At 43.6% G+C, this 18,703-nt stretch overlaps 1 protein-coding gene across 6 annotated transcripts in view; it reads right to left on the minus strand.

Moving 5' to 3' along the window:
- npas3 (neuronal PAS domain protein 3) overlaps window positions 1-18,703 on the minus strand; it is a 248,842-nt gene that overhangs the window by 147,493 nt on the left and 82,646 nt on the right. For 5 of the 6 annotated variants that reach the window (XM_072689400.1, XM_072689399.1, XM_072689405.1 and 2 more), the window contains 2 exons: window positions 17,087-17,331; window positions 16,518-16,574 (listed from right to left, as the gene is read on the minus strand). In XM_072689400.1, coding sequence (XP_072545501.1) covers window positions 16,518-16,574; window positions 17,087-17,331 — 302 coding nt within the window. The remainder of the gene's footprint in view (window positions 1-16,517; window positions 16,575-17,086; window positions 17,332-18,703) is intronic. The other variant, XM_072689401.1, reaches the window with a different exon arrangement.

Consider the following 18,703-nt stretch of genomic DNA (forward strand, 5'->3'; position numbering starts at 1 on the left):
GCCAATTTTCATTTAAACCTAATTAAGGGCCTGAAATGAACATTATGCATTAGATAAAATGTCGGAATCCGCTGACTATCCTTAGAACGGTTCTGGGGGTAAAAAAAAAAAATGTGTGAAGGAAGGAGAGTGGAGGGTGTAAGAATTAATTACAAGCCATTAGGGTACAAGTCATCTCATTGCAAATGTTGAGTTAAATGGGAGAATTAGTTCCTTCGTTGTGTTAAATACTCAGCGCTGATTTAGAAGGGACTCTCTAATTTATTATATAGAGGTCAGTTTGTAGGAGGACAGGGCAGAGGTGGACAAAGGTGAGATCTTCTAAATGTATGTCTGAATGTAGAGTGTCTAATGCTCATTAAAATTTGATATGAGACTGCAATAATGTGTACCTTCACAGCAAAGAAAAACACTCAAGTATAGCGCAGATTAGCATAGCGCCAGCACGAGGTTCCACCATACTGTAACCCATATCAGAGTGATTTAATTAAGATCATTATCAGAGCTTATTTGTACACTGCATTATCTACAAGCAATATCAACCCCACCAGCTCTATTATCAAACATAATAAACGTGCTTCCGATAACATGTTAGCGACTCTACCTAATTGGCCTCCTTTACGTAGAGTGGGCTTTTTGTTTCTCATTTCGCTAAGGCCTTAAACGGCAGGCAGATGATGTAGCATTATCAGTGAGCAGCAGCAGACTGCAGGTAAAGCAGCCTGAGCTCTTATCACTCCAGGCCTCTTATCGCTGCTCTTCTCCAGCACCTTTTGAAGGTCTCGTCTGTGCCGCGGCCTGTAATAGATCTCCTCTGCAGAGAGCGGACGCTTGCACGGGCCGCGCCCCCTCACCCCACTCAAGCCCCCGCCTTCACCTCACTTGCCCCCCCGCCACGCAATTGGGCCAAAGAACAGGTCAATCTCTCATGTTGGGATGCTTCTGGAGGGGAGTGTTTAAAAAAGTGTGTCCTTCCTGGCAGATTGATTGGTTTTGTGCTACAATTGCTTCACCCCTCCCCCACTTACACTATAACCCCCCACCCCTCCTCAAAAAAAAGGAAAAACCTGTTTGAAGTATTTTGTCCTGGATTGCATTAGGCAGCCTGAAATTAATCTACCATTACGGGGAAAATTTAAGACTCTAAAGCTTTGAGGGTGGCGGCAATAAAATAGTTTAACTGCTCTACTGAAAACATGATTGGTTGAAGGCAGCCATGGAGCATTTTATCATGTGCTAATAAGGAGACTGGGAGGAGAGAATGGGGAAATGAAGAGGTAGAGAAGAGCGCAGAGCCGCTTTTAGTGCAGCCTGCTAATACTTACACTACACATAAACACATGCCACTGCACTGGCTGGGAGATAGCAAGGCTAGCAAAACTGAATTACTGTTACAAACAGCCAATAGCTGAACTTTGTCGCTGACGTAAACAAAACGCTTCATCTTCAAAATGGAGACTTCAAGCTCTCAAAACTCATAAGAAACTATGAAAACTTATTTGTCACTCCTAAGTCGGTGAGGTGCAAGGATGAATATACAATAATGTAAACAGGTACTTCTAAAAAGTCATTTTGGACTATTCCAATTGGTCCATTCATCCTGAACTGTTCACACAATGTAGGTGCTGGCATTTCTAAACAGTGCAAAGGAATCAGTGCTAAAAAAGAAATGCTAAAGCATCATGAGATTTTGATATAACACCAACAATATAATATCTGGGCACTAGGCTTGATGACAAGCTGTTTTTTGGGGCACAGTATATTCAGACATGCTTGTCGAAAGACATGCTTGTTTTGTATTTGCAGACAGAAAGAACAGACTGTCTCAGGAATGATGTTCTGGGCTATTGATTTTAGTTGATGCAATGTATATAAATGCATTTCCATGCTGTTTCAATTCTAAACCAGATGATTTATTATATCATATCAAAGCACTCTGCAGTTTTCCTGTACATTTTAAGACAATAGGAGAATAAGATGAATAAGGGCTGCATGGTAGGGACAAAATATCATATTGAGATGATATTGCCAAGTGAGTGAATGTCCAAAAACTATATACACTTGTTAGATTAAGTGCTAACCACCTACAGAAACAATTCTGCGACTGGTCAGAGGGACCATTCTTTCAAACTGCAGGGCATTACAACAATATTGATATACTGTGAGGCTTACAAAAAAAAAAGATATATAGTGTTTATAGAGAGAAACAGAAACTAGACAGAGGCACTTGCTGTGTAGCATTTTTGTATATAACTACTTATGACGTACCAGTCTGGCACCAAGGCTATGGATAAGACACATTTTATAAGGCCACTACTCAGTAGAGCAGATTTTTGAAGGCATGGTGCAGTGCCCTGCGGCAGTGTCAGAGGGCTAACAGAGAGAGCTGTACAGAGTGCTGAAGGCTGACAAGGCTGATGTGAGCGTGCCGCCGCTAGCTCAGACTGGTGGCTCAGTCTGCGGGGCCTTTTGGGTTCTATGAGGAACGGGGTCAACCCAGGCACGCACACACACATATACACACACACTCACTGGCTCCTCGTTAGAGCCGACGGGGGAATATGCATGTCAGCAAACAGTGGCTGGGAGCAGGAGTGGAGTGTGAGAGCAGGGCAGCCCGTCGCATTTCTCAGCTGACTTTGCAGAGTAATGAGGCGAATACAAACATGTTTCACGGGCTTAGCCTCCGCCGAAGGTGTTTTCCATGTAATGTCTGGCTAATCGCAGCAGAGAAAAACCAACCGGCATCTCTGAACAAAGTGCTTTCAGCTACATAGAGCGAACGGAGGATGACTCAACTGCAGCGCAGTCTCTGATCTAGGGGATAACCCTTCATGGTCAATACAATAAGAGCCATTTCTGACACTTAACCTCTTAAACTATGGCTTAATTACATGGAAAACAATGCAAACAATGCATGTAGTCTAAGATGAGAATGTACCATTCTCTAATAATCACATGCTTTCTCAATGCGGTCACTGCAACTATGTGATATGTAAAGAATGACATCTAAAAAAGCTGAAAAGCGCTTACTGAACCAAACTAAATGACCTTGCATGTGCACTTAAAAACAATCACAATCTGACAGAATACTTAATAGGGAGAATGTAATCGCTGTCATTGCCACTCCAGGCCCAGAATGTCTGCACTACACAATACTGGTAGAGTTGCATGAGACCTCTTGCAAGAACTGCGTAACAAAGCGGAACCAACAGCAGTGGGTAGTAGAGTCATTGTAGTGTAAAATTCTGTACTATTACTCCACTTTGACAGTCAGTATGGTTCTTTGCCTTTTAACTTCACCTGTCAACAAATGCATGTGTACAGCAGTCATACAGCTATGAGATTTGCATTTACAGTCTTTAAAATACCAATACCAGGGCCTAACTGTGATGAGTACACGAGCAGAGCATTACCAAAAAAGCAGGTGTCGTGTACTCTGTGTTCCTGGTATGCAGTGGTCAGTACCCACCAAAAGTCATCCAAGGAAGGACAACCTGTGAACCAGCAACAGGGGCATCAGTGCACAAGGTTTACTGATGTGTGTGCTCAATGCTTGATCGGTGTATACTTAATGCATACAGATGTAATACATACGGGACATATATATATATTTATATATATGTCCTGTCTGTCATGGTGTAAAAACATGTGAGTTAGTGAGTGTGTGTGCACAGGGCCTGTGTTTGTGCATGTCAGTAGTGTGAGTAAACAGGAAACGGCCTGCCTGTTTAAGATGCACACTCCTTGTCGTTTATTGATTAAAGAGATCACATGAGCGTTGGTGACACCAGCTTCCTGTCCCCTAATTAAAGGACTTAAATATTCATTCAGCATTACAGAAAATCTAAGGCTCTCCCCAGCATTCCACATGGTGAAGGGCAGGGGGATACATAAACAGAAGGCTAACTAATCTCACTCCTGAACCTTCTGCTGAGCACCGCGCTCGGATCATCTCCACTGTCAGTGAAACGCTGAACAGTTTGCGTCAGAGAAGAAAGAGAAGAAGGAGCTTCGACGCAGGCCCGTATTTGAAACGTGCTTTAGATGATTTCAAAAAGGCTGCCTTTTAAAAGCTCCATTCAGCCGTCTGTGGCGTAACAGCAGTGTGGTCATGGACAGCAGACTGGGCTGATCCCGCTGTTAGAAGTGACAGACCCCCATAAAGTGGTTTGTAATTGTGGTGATTCTGGAAGCAGATGAAAAGTGTCCCTGTTTTTGAGCAGCTTGACTTAATGGAAAGGCAGGGGTGCTGCTGGATACAGACCTAAATTGAGGCAATTATTGGGTAGTGAGAAAGAAAAAGAAAAAAAAAAAAAAACTGAAGCAAGCCTTCATCTGATATACTGTCTGAGTCGCATCGAGTACACACTGAAATGTGTCGAAAATTGATTCCAAAGAACAGTGATAGCGGCGAAACAACTAAACAACTAAGCATTCTTTTTGTTTCATCAGTTTCTGAGGCTTGGCTTGCTTGGCTCCAGTTGCAGTTAGCGCTGTGCTCTTTGATAGTGCAGATGGGCTTTACATGGGAACTTTCAGAGACTGGAGGCGAGTTCCAACCTACGTTAACCCTTTTGAAGATGCATGTGTTGTTGCACAATGCTACCAGCTACTAAAGCTAGCGCTTTTTGAAGTGTATTTTCACCAGTGGAACAGTTGGGGGAAGACAAACTGCAGTGTTTACCGGGCTCCGGCGCTCACTGAAGCAGTCTGCACTTGCCTTTTGAAGTAAAATAAATTCTGCTTATTTCTACGTTCGCAGACACCCTCCTGCCTTGTTTGTTGCGAGGACCAACAAGTGCAGTTTACAGCGGATTTACATTTAAAAGGGGGCCCCGCATGCAGTGGAAAATAAGTGTTGATTCGGAGGAATATCAGCTGTGAAATCGATTGAGGTTGCGCGCTGCTCCGGAGCAGGCGGGCTGCGGCCAGCCCGGGCCCTTCTAGCCACAGCTACGGGCTACTTCAAAAGGCAATTAGTCCGATTTCACATTCCCCGGCAGCTGAATAATTTCGTGTAATTTTCAGCTGTGCTGGATAGGGGCCAGGTTTTGCTGGAAAGCTCATAGCCCCCCCTCACCCTTTTCCCTCTCTCCTCCCCTCGTAGTTCACCCCCACCCCCCAACTCCCCCCTCGGCCCCCAGTGCCTCCCTCTCTTGTGCTGGTGATAATTTGGAAATCCTGTTGAAACACGGCTGTCCTAATTACACGCAGAGCAGCACGCACTGTCGCCTTTACCCAAGCTTGCTCCCACTGGGCTCAAGTCACCTGTGCCCCCCAATCCCCCCACCCTAAACCACACATACACACACACACACACACCCCTTCTAGTGCCTCTTACTAATTTCATCTTAGTACAGTGCTGTCAGACATCTCCCCCGTCTGGGCGCTTTTAATCGATTAGCTGAATGTCTCTATAATACATCAGCAGCTGCCAGGCAGAGGGGATTCAGCACTGAGACAGTTTAATTACTGTACCTGTGTACCAGCATTAAAAAAAAAAAGGCAGCCGCTGCATCCTCGCTGCCCAGCACGTTCTACTGCCCCAGAGCAAAGGCACTGCTGTCTCCCCCCCCCTGACCCACACTGGGCCCTGCTGGACAGCGTCACCAGGGAGAGCAAAGCCTACCGCCCTGCCAAGCACAAGCCAGAAAAGGTGAACACGACCAGCCAGAGGAACACAAATTACGTACAGTCACAAAGTGCTTATTTCACAGGGGTTTGTTTACGGCAATTTGTCTGTGAGATCTACGTTAAATCACAGTAATGAAATCGCCTTTCTCAAGCACATATTTAACATTCTGGTTTAATCACTGCTATTAAGTCACTCTGCTGATGCGGAGGACGATGCAAATGTTGCACAGAATGTTTTGGCACTAAATCCCCCCAAAAAAAAAAAAAAAAAAGAAGCCCCTCATTTCCACTCATGATGCCATTTGAGTGGGTTAACCAGGCATTCATTACCAACAGCCAAAATATAATAAAAAAAAGTCCAAGGCAGTAAAGTACTAAAATCTATAGAAACCCAGTCTGAATTCGATCGCCCCTGACCAGCTCTCGTGCTTTTCGTGCCCTGTGTGCGTACGACTGAGTGTTCCGCCGCCTATAAATATGCTCTCTTGTCAGATATTTCTCTGTGGCTGTGTCTGCCTAGCATAAATAATTACAAACTAAAAGGCCTGAATCATTATGGGGCGGCTGCCAGTGATTGATACGTGTTCAGGCTATGAGAGGGCTGGAGGAGAAAGAGAACAGACAGTCCACTTTAGAAAGTGTCTACCGAATTGATTTAACAAGTTTAATGTGTGCATCAATGTGGGACTATTACTGGTCGTAAGCCTCAGTGATGCTATTTGTTCGACTGGCAAAATACTGCTCTTTAGAATGAGTGCATTAAGTCTAAAATTGCAGAGAAAACCCTATTACAACTTTATTGCTGGTAAATTGGAACCAAACGTTGTCTGTATTTCAATTATTCTGAGTTACCCAAGAAATAAATCGATTTTGTATAGGCTCAATCACAGAGACAGTGATGAGAAACGGCTTATTACACCCTGGCAAACCAAGGCTGGTCTTTTGTTTTTCCCCTCAGCAATTTTCAAGAAATTGTCAATTAAGGACTTTCTTTCTCCTCCCTTATTGGGCTCCGGGAGCAAATCGGCCTGTGCGGGAGCGATCGCCATGCATCTTGTATGGCCGGCCACCATTCGCAATGCTTGTTTGGGTTTTAAATTTTAATCTAGCCCTCCTACGCCTTGCGTGTCAACAAAAACTCACCCAGTGTGACATGGAGAATAATCATTACGTAGCTCATCTCCCATCGGCGCGCCGAGCTCCCCCAGCAAGCCTGCGTACTGTGATCAAGCCTGCGTACAGATCATTGCTGAGGTCATGTGGCCTGCTTTTCAGAGCCACTGTATTAAGACAGACATTTTCTCTACTGCGGTGCACCTGCACCCTGAATCGCAATGTGCAGAAGGCAGGATGTTTTTATGATAGAAAGATCTTCGTTTGTCTGACATACGTCTGCTGGACATGCTGTTATGGGGTCTCAACTCTCGTGAAAACTAGCTTATGAAACGTTCATAGCTGAGACACCCAAAGCCTGCCTATAGGTAAAATGTTCAACTTGTGAAAGCATAAAATCATAATGCTACACAATAGTGATAAAGGATGAGTCAGAATGTTTGAATATCTAATGGGTCTTTAACTTACAAAAATAAATTCTACTCTCTGACGTTACACATTGTCATATTTAAAAAAAAAACGTCTGAACTCTAGACTCAGTAGTAACACTGCTGAGGCATGTGGGAATAATGAAGGGATGGTGTCGGGATGGGGTGACAGTGTTAGAGATGTCATGGACGGTTGGGGTTGGGAATGGTATTTATTTATTGGTTGGTATCAGCTAACTAACGCTTCACAAGCCCACTGTTTTCAAGCTGAAAGCTCTGCGGCGAAATACAGTATGATTATGCTAGCAATATTAGATGAAAACAGACAATCAGCATTTGAAAATCTTTAGATTGACCCTTTTCACTGTGCTAATATGTGTTTAATATATTACAGTAATAGGTGATGTAAGGCAATACTGTCTCTGGTTTCAAGGTAGTGGTGGTGTATCAAATTTTACGATTAATGCTTTACAAATTTAACACATTCGACTACACTGCCGATCCCAAAGAGTTAGCGTGGCCTTCAAAACAAAAAATCCAGAGACAACAATTATGTGGGTGATTTTCACTGTAAATATCCAAGCCTTAGTATCAATTTCGTATAAAGTGATGTTTCAATTTCAGGCATTTTAAGGAACAGACAGACATGCGCAGAATGATGCCCAGGCCTTGTGGAATTGTGGGAAAAAAAGAGCAGTCACATGAAGCAAATGGAATAAGAGAAGCCACATTACACAGAGCCTGGAGATACAGCTGCCTCACATCCAAGCAATGCAAATTCAAACCGACCAGTACAGACAAAAAACCAACAAACCCACGGCGGAGTTTAATTAAAGGATCTGCATAATTTGAATGTTGTATAAAAAGAGAGAGAGAGAGAGAAAGAGAGAGAGAGAGAGAAAAGTTCAAAATCAAAATGAGGCCTTGAAGTTGATATCATTTAATGGCATCAGCTCTTTTTATAGCTCCGTCTCCGGCAGCAAGCTGCCACGACACGCAGCCGACGCAGGAAACACTGATCTCCTCTACGTTAAGACAAACGGCGCTTTCAGCCCCCTCACCCCCTTCTCTCTCTCACACACTCTCACTCCTCTTGTCCTTAAAATTAAAGCTCTCTCTGCTAAGATGCATCTCCTTCATACAGAGACGAAACTACACCCAAACAAATCAGAGAAGAAGAAAAGAGAGGCGTTATTAATCAGGGGAACATGCTCTCCCTGACCCGCTCAAAACAATGGCAATGTATGCCAGAGGATTTGCCCAGCCTCTTCTTGGCACACAAAGCTTCCTTTAGCTGTAATTGGCTTGGCAGCTTAGGAACTGATAGTGAAAGGCAGGATGTGTAATGCCGCTGACATTATTGACACCGTGCACTGCTGTCCTCTGAGTATAGAAGCTGCACATGGTGTACGACGACACTGTTGCAGCTACATGCTTTGCGTGAACAGGAAGAATTAACTGTACATTTGTGTATATTGTCACTGACAAAAAACAAATGCTCAATTTTTTTAGTTTTTTGCATTGACAATGTGAATCTGACTATTCACATTATTTAAAGTGCTTTTTTCTTTCTTCTGTAAAGGTGGCATTTTGGAGATACAAGGTTTTGAGTGAATATGTATACAGTCTATAAACTTGCACACATAAAGCACAAACACACAAAATGCAGACTGCAACATGGAACATAGTGGGCTTTGTTATGCTTTTTTAATGAAACCAAAACAATCTATTCTAGAGGAAATCTAATGAGGTCTAATGGTAATCTCCAAACACCTGAACTACAAAAAACTACAACATCTAGAATAATGTATTATCTTCAGTTTTGTTGGGCCGCAGGTAGTGTGCCCTTGGGTTGTGGGTTCAATTCTTGCTCTGGTCACTGTTTGTGTGGAGTTTGGTGTATTCATATTTGGTATATGTCTGTGCGGGTTTCCTCCAGGTACTTTGGTGTCCACCCACCTATCTAAGACACACACAGTTGGTGAATTGGCCATGCTAAATGGCCCCTGGGTGTGAGTGAATGGTTGTGTGTGGACACTGTGATGTACTGGTGCCTTGTCCAGAGGGTATATCTCTGCCTTGCGGCCTTGTGCAGACCACCACTACCCTGACCAGGATAAGTGGAAAAGAAGACAGATGGATGGCTAGAGTATTGTTAAGGAGTGCACTCAGAACCTCCTGCAGAGCAACAATGGTGTGGCCAGTTTTGATGTAGTAAAAGTTCTTACATTCTTTAAAGTGGGTATTTCAAGGGTTCTTTAGCAAAGTCAGTGGTTCTATATCTATTTGTTTATATATTCAATACGTCATGAAACGTTCACCCAACGAGGTAAAAAAAATGACAGCGATGACATGCAGTACTTTTAAGTCATGACAGATGAGTGGGAGAACCTTTGTCCAATTTTCAGGAGATCACAGATTGTATCACCGGTGATGCCACAGCCATCCGTGGCCAGGAATCCCAGAAAACAAAACTGGTCTTGCTTTCTCTGGTTTAGTAAGATGGCTCTCCCTCTCTTACCATCACTCAGCATGATGCTGTTCAGTGCAGACATCTGTTAGTTGACATAACTAAAACATGGAAGCCCCAGCTAGTGGGGGAGAATTGGAAATGACAAAATTGCAGAGAACAGGAAATGCTGTGTGTGAAAGCAGTTAACTGTGCTGAAATATATACTGTGAAAAGTGTTCAATGATAAATCAAAACTTTATGCAGCGTGTGGCCATGCCTATTTATTATGCCATAACTTGAAAATGCTGATGTTTGGTCTACAAAAACACTAATACTCTCAGACTAGGCTGATCTTTGTCCAGGAAACTGCTTCACAGTGACAGGATAATTACGTAGTAGTCTTGAACCTGCTTCAACAAGAACGCATTCATACTGCATGTTATTGTAATATTAAACCAAGGAGAGGAGCGGGTTATTCAATAGTCTATTTCCAAAGACGAAAGAGTGTCCTTTGAGTCTCTTAAACTAAAGTATCTTGCATGAGCCTGTGTCCAAGTCTCTCGTCAAATCTATATTTCATTAACAGTTTAGCGAGGACTCTGGAATTCCAGTTAATTGTGTCGATTTTCACTGGCTCCTGTCTTATTATCTCTCATAGAAAATGTGAAAAATTCTACAATAAGATTGGACTGGAAACTATAAATGAATCTTGGGTCATAGGGGATTGATAAAGCGTAAATTAAGTAATTTTCTCTAAGGTGCCGTCCAACTGAGAATTTCAGGGCGAGAATGGTGCGACAAGGAGAAGTCTGTGTTATTTCTAATTACTTAAAACAAGCAGCAAATTCCATCAAACACTGCTTGCAATTCAGCCGAGGACTTCAAACACAGACTCCTATCAAGAAGCTACTTGTGGCAAGAGCTTCTGCAACCAAAACAATGAATTTCATGTATTATTCATGCGTACATATACATTCTCATTAGCGGCGGCCACCATGTGAAGGCAGATAGCGTGATTGAGTGGGGGATGGGGGACAGGCTGAGACGCTGTCGGAGGCCTTGGGCTATCTGCTGATTGACTGGGCTCTGGTCCCAGCATCGCTGACCGCCAGCCTCCAAGATGGACACACTGCAGAGAGCAGAGGCAACCCTGCCGAGGCTAGCCTGCAGCTGGACAGCATGTCTGGACTCAACAGTGGGGCTGCAGCCAGCCTGAGCATTGGACCACTGTAGAGAGCGAGAGAGACAGTATAGAAATGGGGCATCATATGGGTCCATACTGTAGGAATGCTGGTAATACTGGTATTGTTGTGCTAGATCATCACCAGAGCTGTTGCACACGACTCAAGAGGGTCAAGAGGCAACATTTTAACCTTTCTCATGTGTCCTGCATGTGGCCTGCCCCAGTGTCAAAACAATCAACACCTCAACAGGCGGGTAATGCAGGGAGGAGAGCGAGAAAAAAAAATCCCCAGCACTAGCCAGCGTTATCAAACTAGCTTATTATAGATATTAATGAATAAAACGGGTGACTGAAAACTGTTAGTCATGCGTTGAGATAGCAATAGCTAAATGCTTCACGCATGAATCGCTCGGTTTTTGAGCGGGCGCTGGCGCCTCTCGACCCCGCCGCTCTCGCCCTGCACCCAGCCCGCCGCTAAATGCTAAAAATCCATTGGTTTCGATATGAAGCCCTTTTGTGACAGCAAGCAAACGGGCTGATTAAGCTGAGCGGGGGCTACTGAGGGGCAGAAAATGGTGTGATTAAATTGGATGATTAGGGGAGTCATTTGTGTCCTGCGAGGGGGAGGAACAGTGGCAAACACGGATGAGGGCAGCCGCCTCCATGACCTTCCTCTCAAATCTTAACAGCTCACGCACTTCACTGAGCCCTCACGCTGCCCGCTGCAGAGCATTAGCGTTAGCGCTAACGTTTCACCGGCATAAATCAGCGCTCGGTTCACAGAGGCTAAAGCGCAGAGCTTTAAAGGACATCGAACTTAGTGAATATGGAGAGACTCCTCTCACATCGCATTAGCCTGTAAATACCAGGGGAAAGCATCTCTCATGAAAAAACACAGACACTGTGGCGTTTTAAAAGCAGGATACCACAGAAATATTCTTGACGTTTTGATTCATGTGACGTTCTAAAGCTCTGAGACAACTTGGTTTAATTATAAAACATATTACTGCTGCTTAAGTCAAGCCAATTAAATTTGATTGGATACTTTCTTTATTCAACAAGCTCTTTTCATGTCATTCTAATTTACTGTCAAAGCAGCCTGAATATTGGAAACTAAATTATTTACTACAGCCCATAAGCCAATAATGCTCCATTTGTCTCATACTGAGAGAGGGACTGGACTAACAAGATTATTAAGGACATTACTTGTAATAGTGGATGCCCTTCACTTTATTTGAGGCTCATGCTGTGCTTTCAGACGCTGCACTTCAAAAGAGCGCCACTCTATCCTGAGAGCAGCCTGTCAGCCGGCCAAGTCCACAGAGCCTGCGCATACACACAGGTACAACACACACTCTGCAAATACACAAAAGGATGAAATTGCACGCCACTGAAATACAATCAGGTCTAAAAGAAAGCCGTATTCATTTTATTACTATTTGAAAAATGGCTGTAATCCGAAGTAATCAGATAATGGCTATTTTTGGCCTGTTTGTGTGAGCAAAGTGCAGCATTTGTAACTCGACTGCTCTGCAATTTTGCTCGTTGGCTCTCTGGCACGATGGAGCAGGACGGGCCTGTAAGCCTTCCTTTAGTACAGTGTGCAGTAAAAGCATGGTGATTTGTAATACTTTGTGAAGATATTAGCCACAGCTGACTACAGGTTCAGTCACAGAGCTGGAAACACTTCCATATTCATTTCAACTGTCTCCCTGATTTATTTCTCCATTATTGGACCATTTGCAAAAGGACTAATTACCCCCAGCCAGTCTGCTGGAGGTATAGAGCTGACATCCATATAGCACTAGTCTAACAGGCCAATGAGAATAAAAGCATTTAGCCATATATCATCATAGAGCACTTTCGATTTGGTGGGGAACAATGATCATTTTCTTTCGCTGCCAGAAGTTCCGCACCGCTTGGCCTGCGAGAGAACGCAGGCCTTCCTGGAGATAAACGCGCACAAAGACTCACGCGCACACGCAAACACACAGCGGTGTGCACTAACACACCCCAGGACCCACAAACACACTCACAAACAAGGCTATTGGGAAACTGAAGGCACCCTGGAGGGCTGTCTCACACAGCCACTGCCAACACTGGCTTTGTTGTCTCTATTCGAAAGAGAAATAGGCCATTAAAAGCGTAGTCGCACACAAGTGCTCTATGCAGTCGCCTCACGATTAAGACTCAACCAGTTAGCTGGGTTTGTGCGTCCCAAAGAAAACCCGGCACAATGAAAAGGTCTAATTTAATAAGAAAATTACAGGCTTTTTTCCCACCATTCCACAGTGGTACGTCCCTGTTTCTTTCCATTTAATGGCAATCTATTCATGAGCAAAGTATGTACACTGCTCACTGTTATTAAAACACATTGTTCGACAACAATGCTTCCTCAAGCTGTTTCTGCCAGCCGAAAAAAAAAAGAGAAGGTGTACAAGTAATTGTTTCCATGGCAATTACTACTTTCTTTGGTGTGCATTGGAAAATAAAGAAAATAACACAAACATGCCCACAGCCTCCTCACAGCCAAAAGCAATTTCCTCTTCTAAATTTAGTTATGCAAAGCCTATGGGCATCATCAGCATTTAGTAATTAGTTTTATAATTACTGCTGTTTTGCTCACTGTCATTCAATTTTTCTTACACCACGACTGGGGACTGGAACATCTCACACACACAGCTGGGCAAATTACAATCCATTTATACAGTGAGAAATATCAGGGAGACTATTTGTTTATTTTTTTATTTTTTTTTGTCCAAGATGCTCTGCTTTGCATGGTGCAGCACCTTTGAGCTTGCCATTTTTCAGGTCCAGGACACAGGGAGAAAAAAAAGCTCTTTTCAGTGTTGTGAGAGTCCATTGTGATGTAAAACGCCATTAATTCCCTCATTACCATTAACAATGAGTGTAGCACAGTGGGCACCCGGAGAGAGCACTTTAATCAATGCCCTACTCGCTGCCAACCTGCTCCACCAAAAGGAGCGCGCCCAGGACTAAAGAGTGACTGGTCCATCACTTTGTGCACTGGTCAAAAGCTTTAATGAGCTCACCCTGTTGACTGCATTTGATATGTTGATATGTCGTTAAATTAGAGTGGGCGACGGTGGCGCTCAGGTGGGAACCAGTCCCACTGTAAACATGCATGCGGCAGGGCGGGCACGCATGCGTGGAGCTAAATGCCGAGCGGGAGGTCCAGGGGACATTAGAAGACTTAATGAGTGGAAGAGGGGAAGTGGAAAGGGGGGGAGGGGGGATGGAAGGCGAAAGAAGGTCTGATGTTGCTTCAAGGTCCCTTTGGAGTTTATTGATGAAATTATGCTAATTGGGACAAGTACATGAACGTCTGGCACCAGTTCCACTCTTTCAGCCCTGGTAATGTGTGAAGGAAAAAAAAAGTAACATTTTATGAGTGCCAAAACTGTAAAGAGAATTCATTGCTTTGGATATAACATAAAACTTTCAGGGACATTTAATGATATTGTCTACACGCTGAAAAAAAAAGGCACAAAGAAAAGAGTGCCATGTGAAACATTCATAATAAGCATAGTTGTTGTAAAGCAAGAGGCTTCAGGATCCAATATAGAATGACATATCCATGCAGTGCTGCAGTCACCGGAGATCAAACACTGACAACCAGCGAGCACACAAAGACCTTCAGCGCTCCACTAATAAAGCCAGGCAGCTGAATCTCAGGTATTAATACCAAGCAAGAGGCTTTTTCAATCAGTCTGGCCCAAAGACACCCACATGCTGCTGAACAGATCAGAAAACATCCAGATGAGCAGATCCCCAGCACATTTACACTAGAACATAGCTGACCTATCCATGCTTCGGCCACCACTTGCTCTTGGTCAGAAAATGATGGAAGTCCTTCTGAGTTCATTCAAACATTTTTTTACAGCATGCATGTCTTGTGCTTCGTGGCTGCCTAAGGGCTTGAGATACGTGAATGGAGCTAGCAGTGTATAGTTTTGGGAGTGTGTGTGTGTGTGTGTGTGTGTGTGTGTGTGTGTGTGTGTGTGTGTGTGATTGTGAGTGTATGTGCCTGGTGAAGTGTGGCATTTTGGTGACTGCTCTCTGCTCTGCATGCATGAATAATGAATGCACAGGTGGTGGAGGGGGTCAGGAGGCCCGCGCCAGCCTCCAAACAACAGAAAGGTCATGCTTGTTTGTGCAGTGTCCTTCAACAGATGTGAAACGCCTCTGACAGAGACTAGCAAATTTCGGTTAAAACGCTCCGGAAAAAAAAAAAAATTAGTTGATGGGTCAATTACGGTAAAGGTCAACAGGCGCGATGAGGAGAGGCAGCTCACTCGCAGGAGTTATGATAATAAATCAACTCTTGAGAAGTGGAGGTCAAATTCTTTTAGTTCAGATGCCAGTAATATCAGGAGCTTTTATTACCGATAAGCGCCTGCAATCTGTGCTTTGTCACCCTTGTTTTGTATTCAAGAGAAGAGGGCTTTCATTCGAATGATGTTTGGCGACTGTGGAAGCCATCACCACAGTACAAATGCCAGCTCCTACCTGTGCTTTATTCGTATAAAAATGAGAATAAAATAAAGGGGAAAAAAGAATGTTGATTTTTCTTTAAGCAAAGAGCCGTTCCTGGAGAGCAAGGAAATCTGCCAAACGCAGCTGCGCTGAGATTTCCCTAAAGGTTACAATCATCAGTTATTAGGTAGAAATGCCTTACAAGAAGTCAGCTCGGGTTTTTTCCTCAGCGGTTTTGGTGTAATAACAGTTGCAGAGCCTGCCGCCACAGCACCGCATGTAAAGTCACAGGCAAATTGATTGAAGGACTGGACTGCCAAATGAACTGGGGACTTCCATGCATCAGAAACAATATCATTTTCCTCCGGCTCACCTTGACTCATGTGCGCCGACAATCCAGAGGAGAAATGGGCCTTGCCCTCTAAGCCGCTCCACCTGATGCAATAATGCACCATATGCTTGTATTAGCATGCTCCACGTTCCCGCCTCTCGCTGACAGCTGCACGCCTATCAAAACATGCCGAGCTCTTTTATCCTAAAACAATCCGGCGTGAGCTGGAGAGGGAAAGCTCTGCGCCGCTTCGGGTCAAGGCCACCGAGTCGCTCCGATTGGAGAATAAACACAGATTCATGGGCTTGGAGGTACCGTCAGTGGGCCGAGTATCCATTAACTCCAGTGACGCAGGGCAACACAACGGGAATCGATAGCAGGCTCTGTTCGAAATGTAGTGCAAATAAAATGGGCCCAGCTCCTGATTCAATTTAAAGTGCTGCTGTCAATGAGACGGAAGGACACAAACGCTGGTCTCATTGTCCTACTGTTTTGAAACTAACCTTGCTGGGGATTCATTAAATTATATGTAGTCAATTCTAATTAATACATCCCTTCACCTTACAGTGTTTTTTCCTGCCGAAGGTTTTCCCGTCATGAATTGGCTAGTGCACTCCACAACGAGTTATCCTGTATATACATTTACTCATTAAAATGCATGCAGCTCTTCAAAGCAGGACGACAATGATGCCATCTGTTGTGTGCTGGCCAGAATACACAGAACGCAGTCCGCTAAAACGCCTGCAATTTCTCCGGTCCCCATGGCCATTCATAGAACTGCAGCCATTCCAAATCTACAGCACCCGACTGATTCTCATTTACGCTGTGTGCCAGAAACAAACATCATACACTGAAATATATTAAACTAAGTCAAACCTTGTGTGACTAGCTTCTGCTCTTTTTCCCTTCCCAAATACAACTCCAGACAGGCCCCTGAAATACACAAAAAGCTAGAGAATTATTCTCTACTAAGACAGTGAAGAGAAACCTTATCTGTTTTTTTTTACTTTGAACATTTCCTAAACTTCACCACATCTTGTATCACCTATCAGTTAGCACTGGTTGATTAAGCAGGCCCATTACACACGCAGTCGTTACTGCCCAACAAAGAATCCATAGTTACTGTTAAATCCATAGACTGTTTTAGTGTAGTACCATTCTCAACTAATTAGCTTTCCACGAGGCATGACAAAGAGTCGTTTCCATTTCCACACTACTGCTATCTCTCCCTCATCTGTAGCCATACAGCAAATTATGCCCACACCCAGGCTATTTGGGAGTGTTCATTCACTTAGTTTTTCCCTTTTTGCCACTTTTTTATACACTTCTCTGTATGTGCATCTATAACTATTCCAATGATTTCAATAACCCCCCCCCCCCCCCCCCCCCCCCCCCCCAGAAAATACAGAAGTACAGATCAGAACAGTGATTTTATGATCTCTAACCTTTGACTGAGGTGTTGGGCGGTGGTCCTTCAACGCGCAGGTTCCATGGCGGGTCCCCCTGGTTGGCAAAGTCCCTCATCTTCAGGTAGCTGATGGTGAGGCGGATGATGGAGGCTTTGTCCAGCTGGCTGGTGATGGCGCCTGGGAGCGGCAGCATCTTGGCCAGCTCGTAGAACTCAAAGTTCTCCTTCCCCCGCCGCGAGCGCGCTGCATCACGGGACTTCTCCTTCCTTAGAGCCTGCAACCTGCAGATGAGCAACAAAGTTTAGTGGAGCTAAAAAAATAAAGCATAAAAGCTTGTAAAAAAAACTCTGCAGTAGCTGTGTATTTTAAATTGTTGCTATGTTAAAAGCACTTTCTCATCTTCAAAAAAACAAAAAAAAACAAAGAATATATAGCTCATAAACTCATAAATTGATACAGTTGGGTTTATTTAGAATTACATAACTTCAAACGTCAAGCTAATTTGATTATATTATTCCTATTTTATTAAAGGCCACATATCTTGAAAACCTTTTCAACTTAAAATAAATAAAAGAATTCAATGGTGAGGGTAGACACTGCAAAGGTTTCTACGCTAAAACTAAGCTACAAAAATATCTCATTTTGAATTCACTGCTTTTGTGATGTCACAAAAACAGCACATTTACATATATTACTATCCCTCTCATTTACACAAAAGTTAAATTATGCTTATGCGCAACCAGTCACAGGTCATTTACAAATATAACAAATAACAAACAGCCTGCATAATTCTAGGTATAAAGGAATGCTGAAACACAGAAATGAAGAAAAAACATATTAATATAATACATAAGGAAAATACAAACATAATAACTATACATAAAGGAAAAAATAATACATTAACTGGCATTCATTGAATGATTCTAACATAAAAAAAAAAATAAAACAGAATCTTTGTGAAGCCCATACCAGAAACACAGATTTGCCTTTTTGTCAGCTGTCTTATCTCTGTAACACCCTGTAAGTTTACCTTGTACTTTTTGTGGAGTGCATTAATGTTAAGGCAATGGCAAGACCTGTCCATGGCAGACTGTATGTAAGTGGAGTGAATATCTGAGCTGGAGTCTTTCTTATCGACTGTTCATAGTATCAAACACACCTCTCTATGCCCATCACATGCAGTATAAGTGGCAGAGGTGTCATGGCACAAGGCTGTGGTGCGCTAAAGTTGCACTCGCACTGACTTTGTTCCGGTCCAGAGGGAGACCTCAGCTCAATTGTTTCAGTCATTGGAATCCAGAAGTGGGTCGAAGTTGTGATTAGCTCAGGCCTCAGGTCTCTCGGGACGGCTCAGTGAATGACTTTCAGATTGCTGCTTTTTACCAGAGACCCAAGCGGCAGGCCAGAGATCTTCTTCTCCACTGAAAGAGTTTAGCAGAGAAAGAGTACTGTGCTGACTGGGCCTCATGCGCTCCCAGGTTTAGCCTTGATATCAGGCTCCTAACATGCTTACTCCTACTTGAACATGAAACAAGTGCTTTGTAGTGAGCTATCGCTACTACCACAATATGTGCCTCAAGGATTATTTAGAGATCTCAGAGGACTGCAATCTCACACAATGTTCAGCATATTCCTTTAAGTTCATTGAACATT

The sequence above is a fragment of the Salminus brasiliensis genome, chromosome 10 (assembly GCF_030463535.1).
Source record: "Salminus brasiliensis chromosome 10, fSalBra1.hap2, whole genome shotgun sequence".
In the NCBI taxonomy this organism is placed as follows: domain Eukaryota; kingdom Metazoa; phylum Chordata; class Actinopteri; order Characiformes; family Bryconidae; genus Salminus; species Salminus brasiliensis.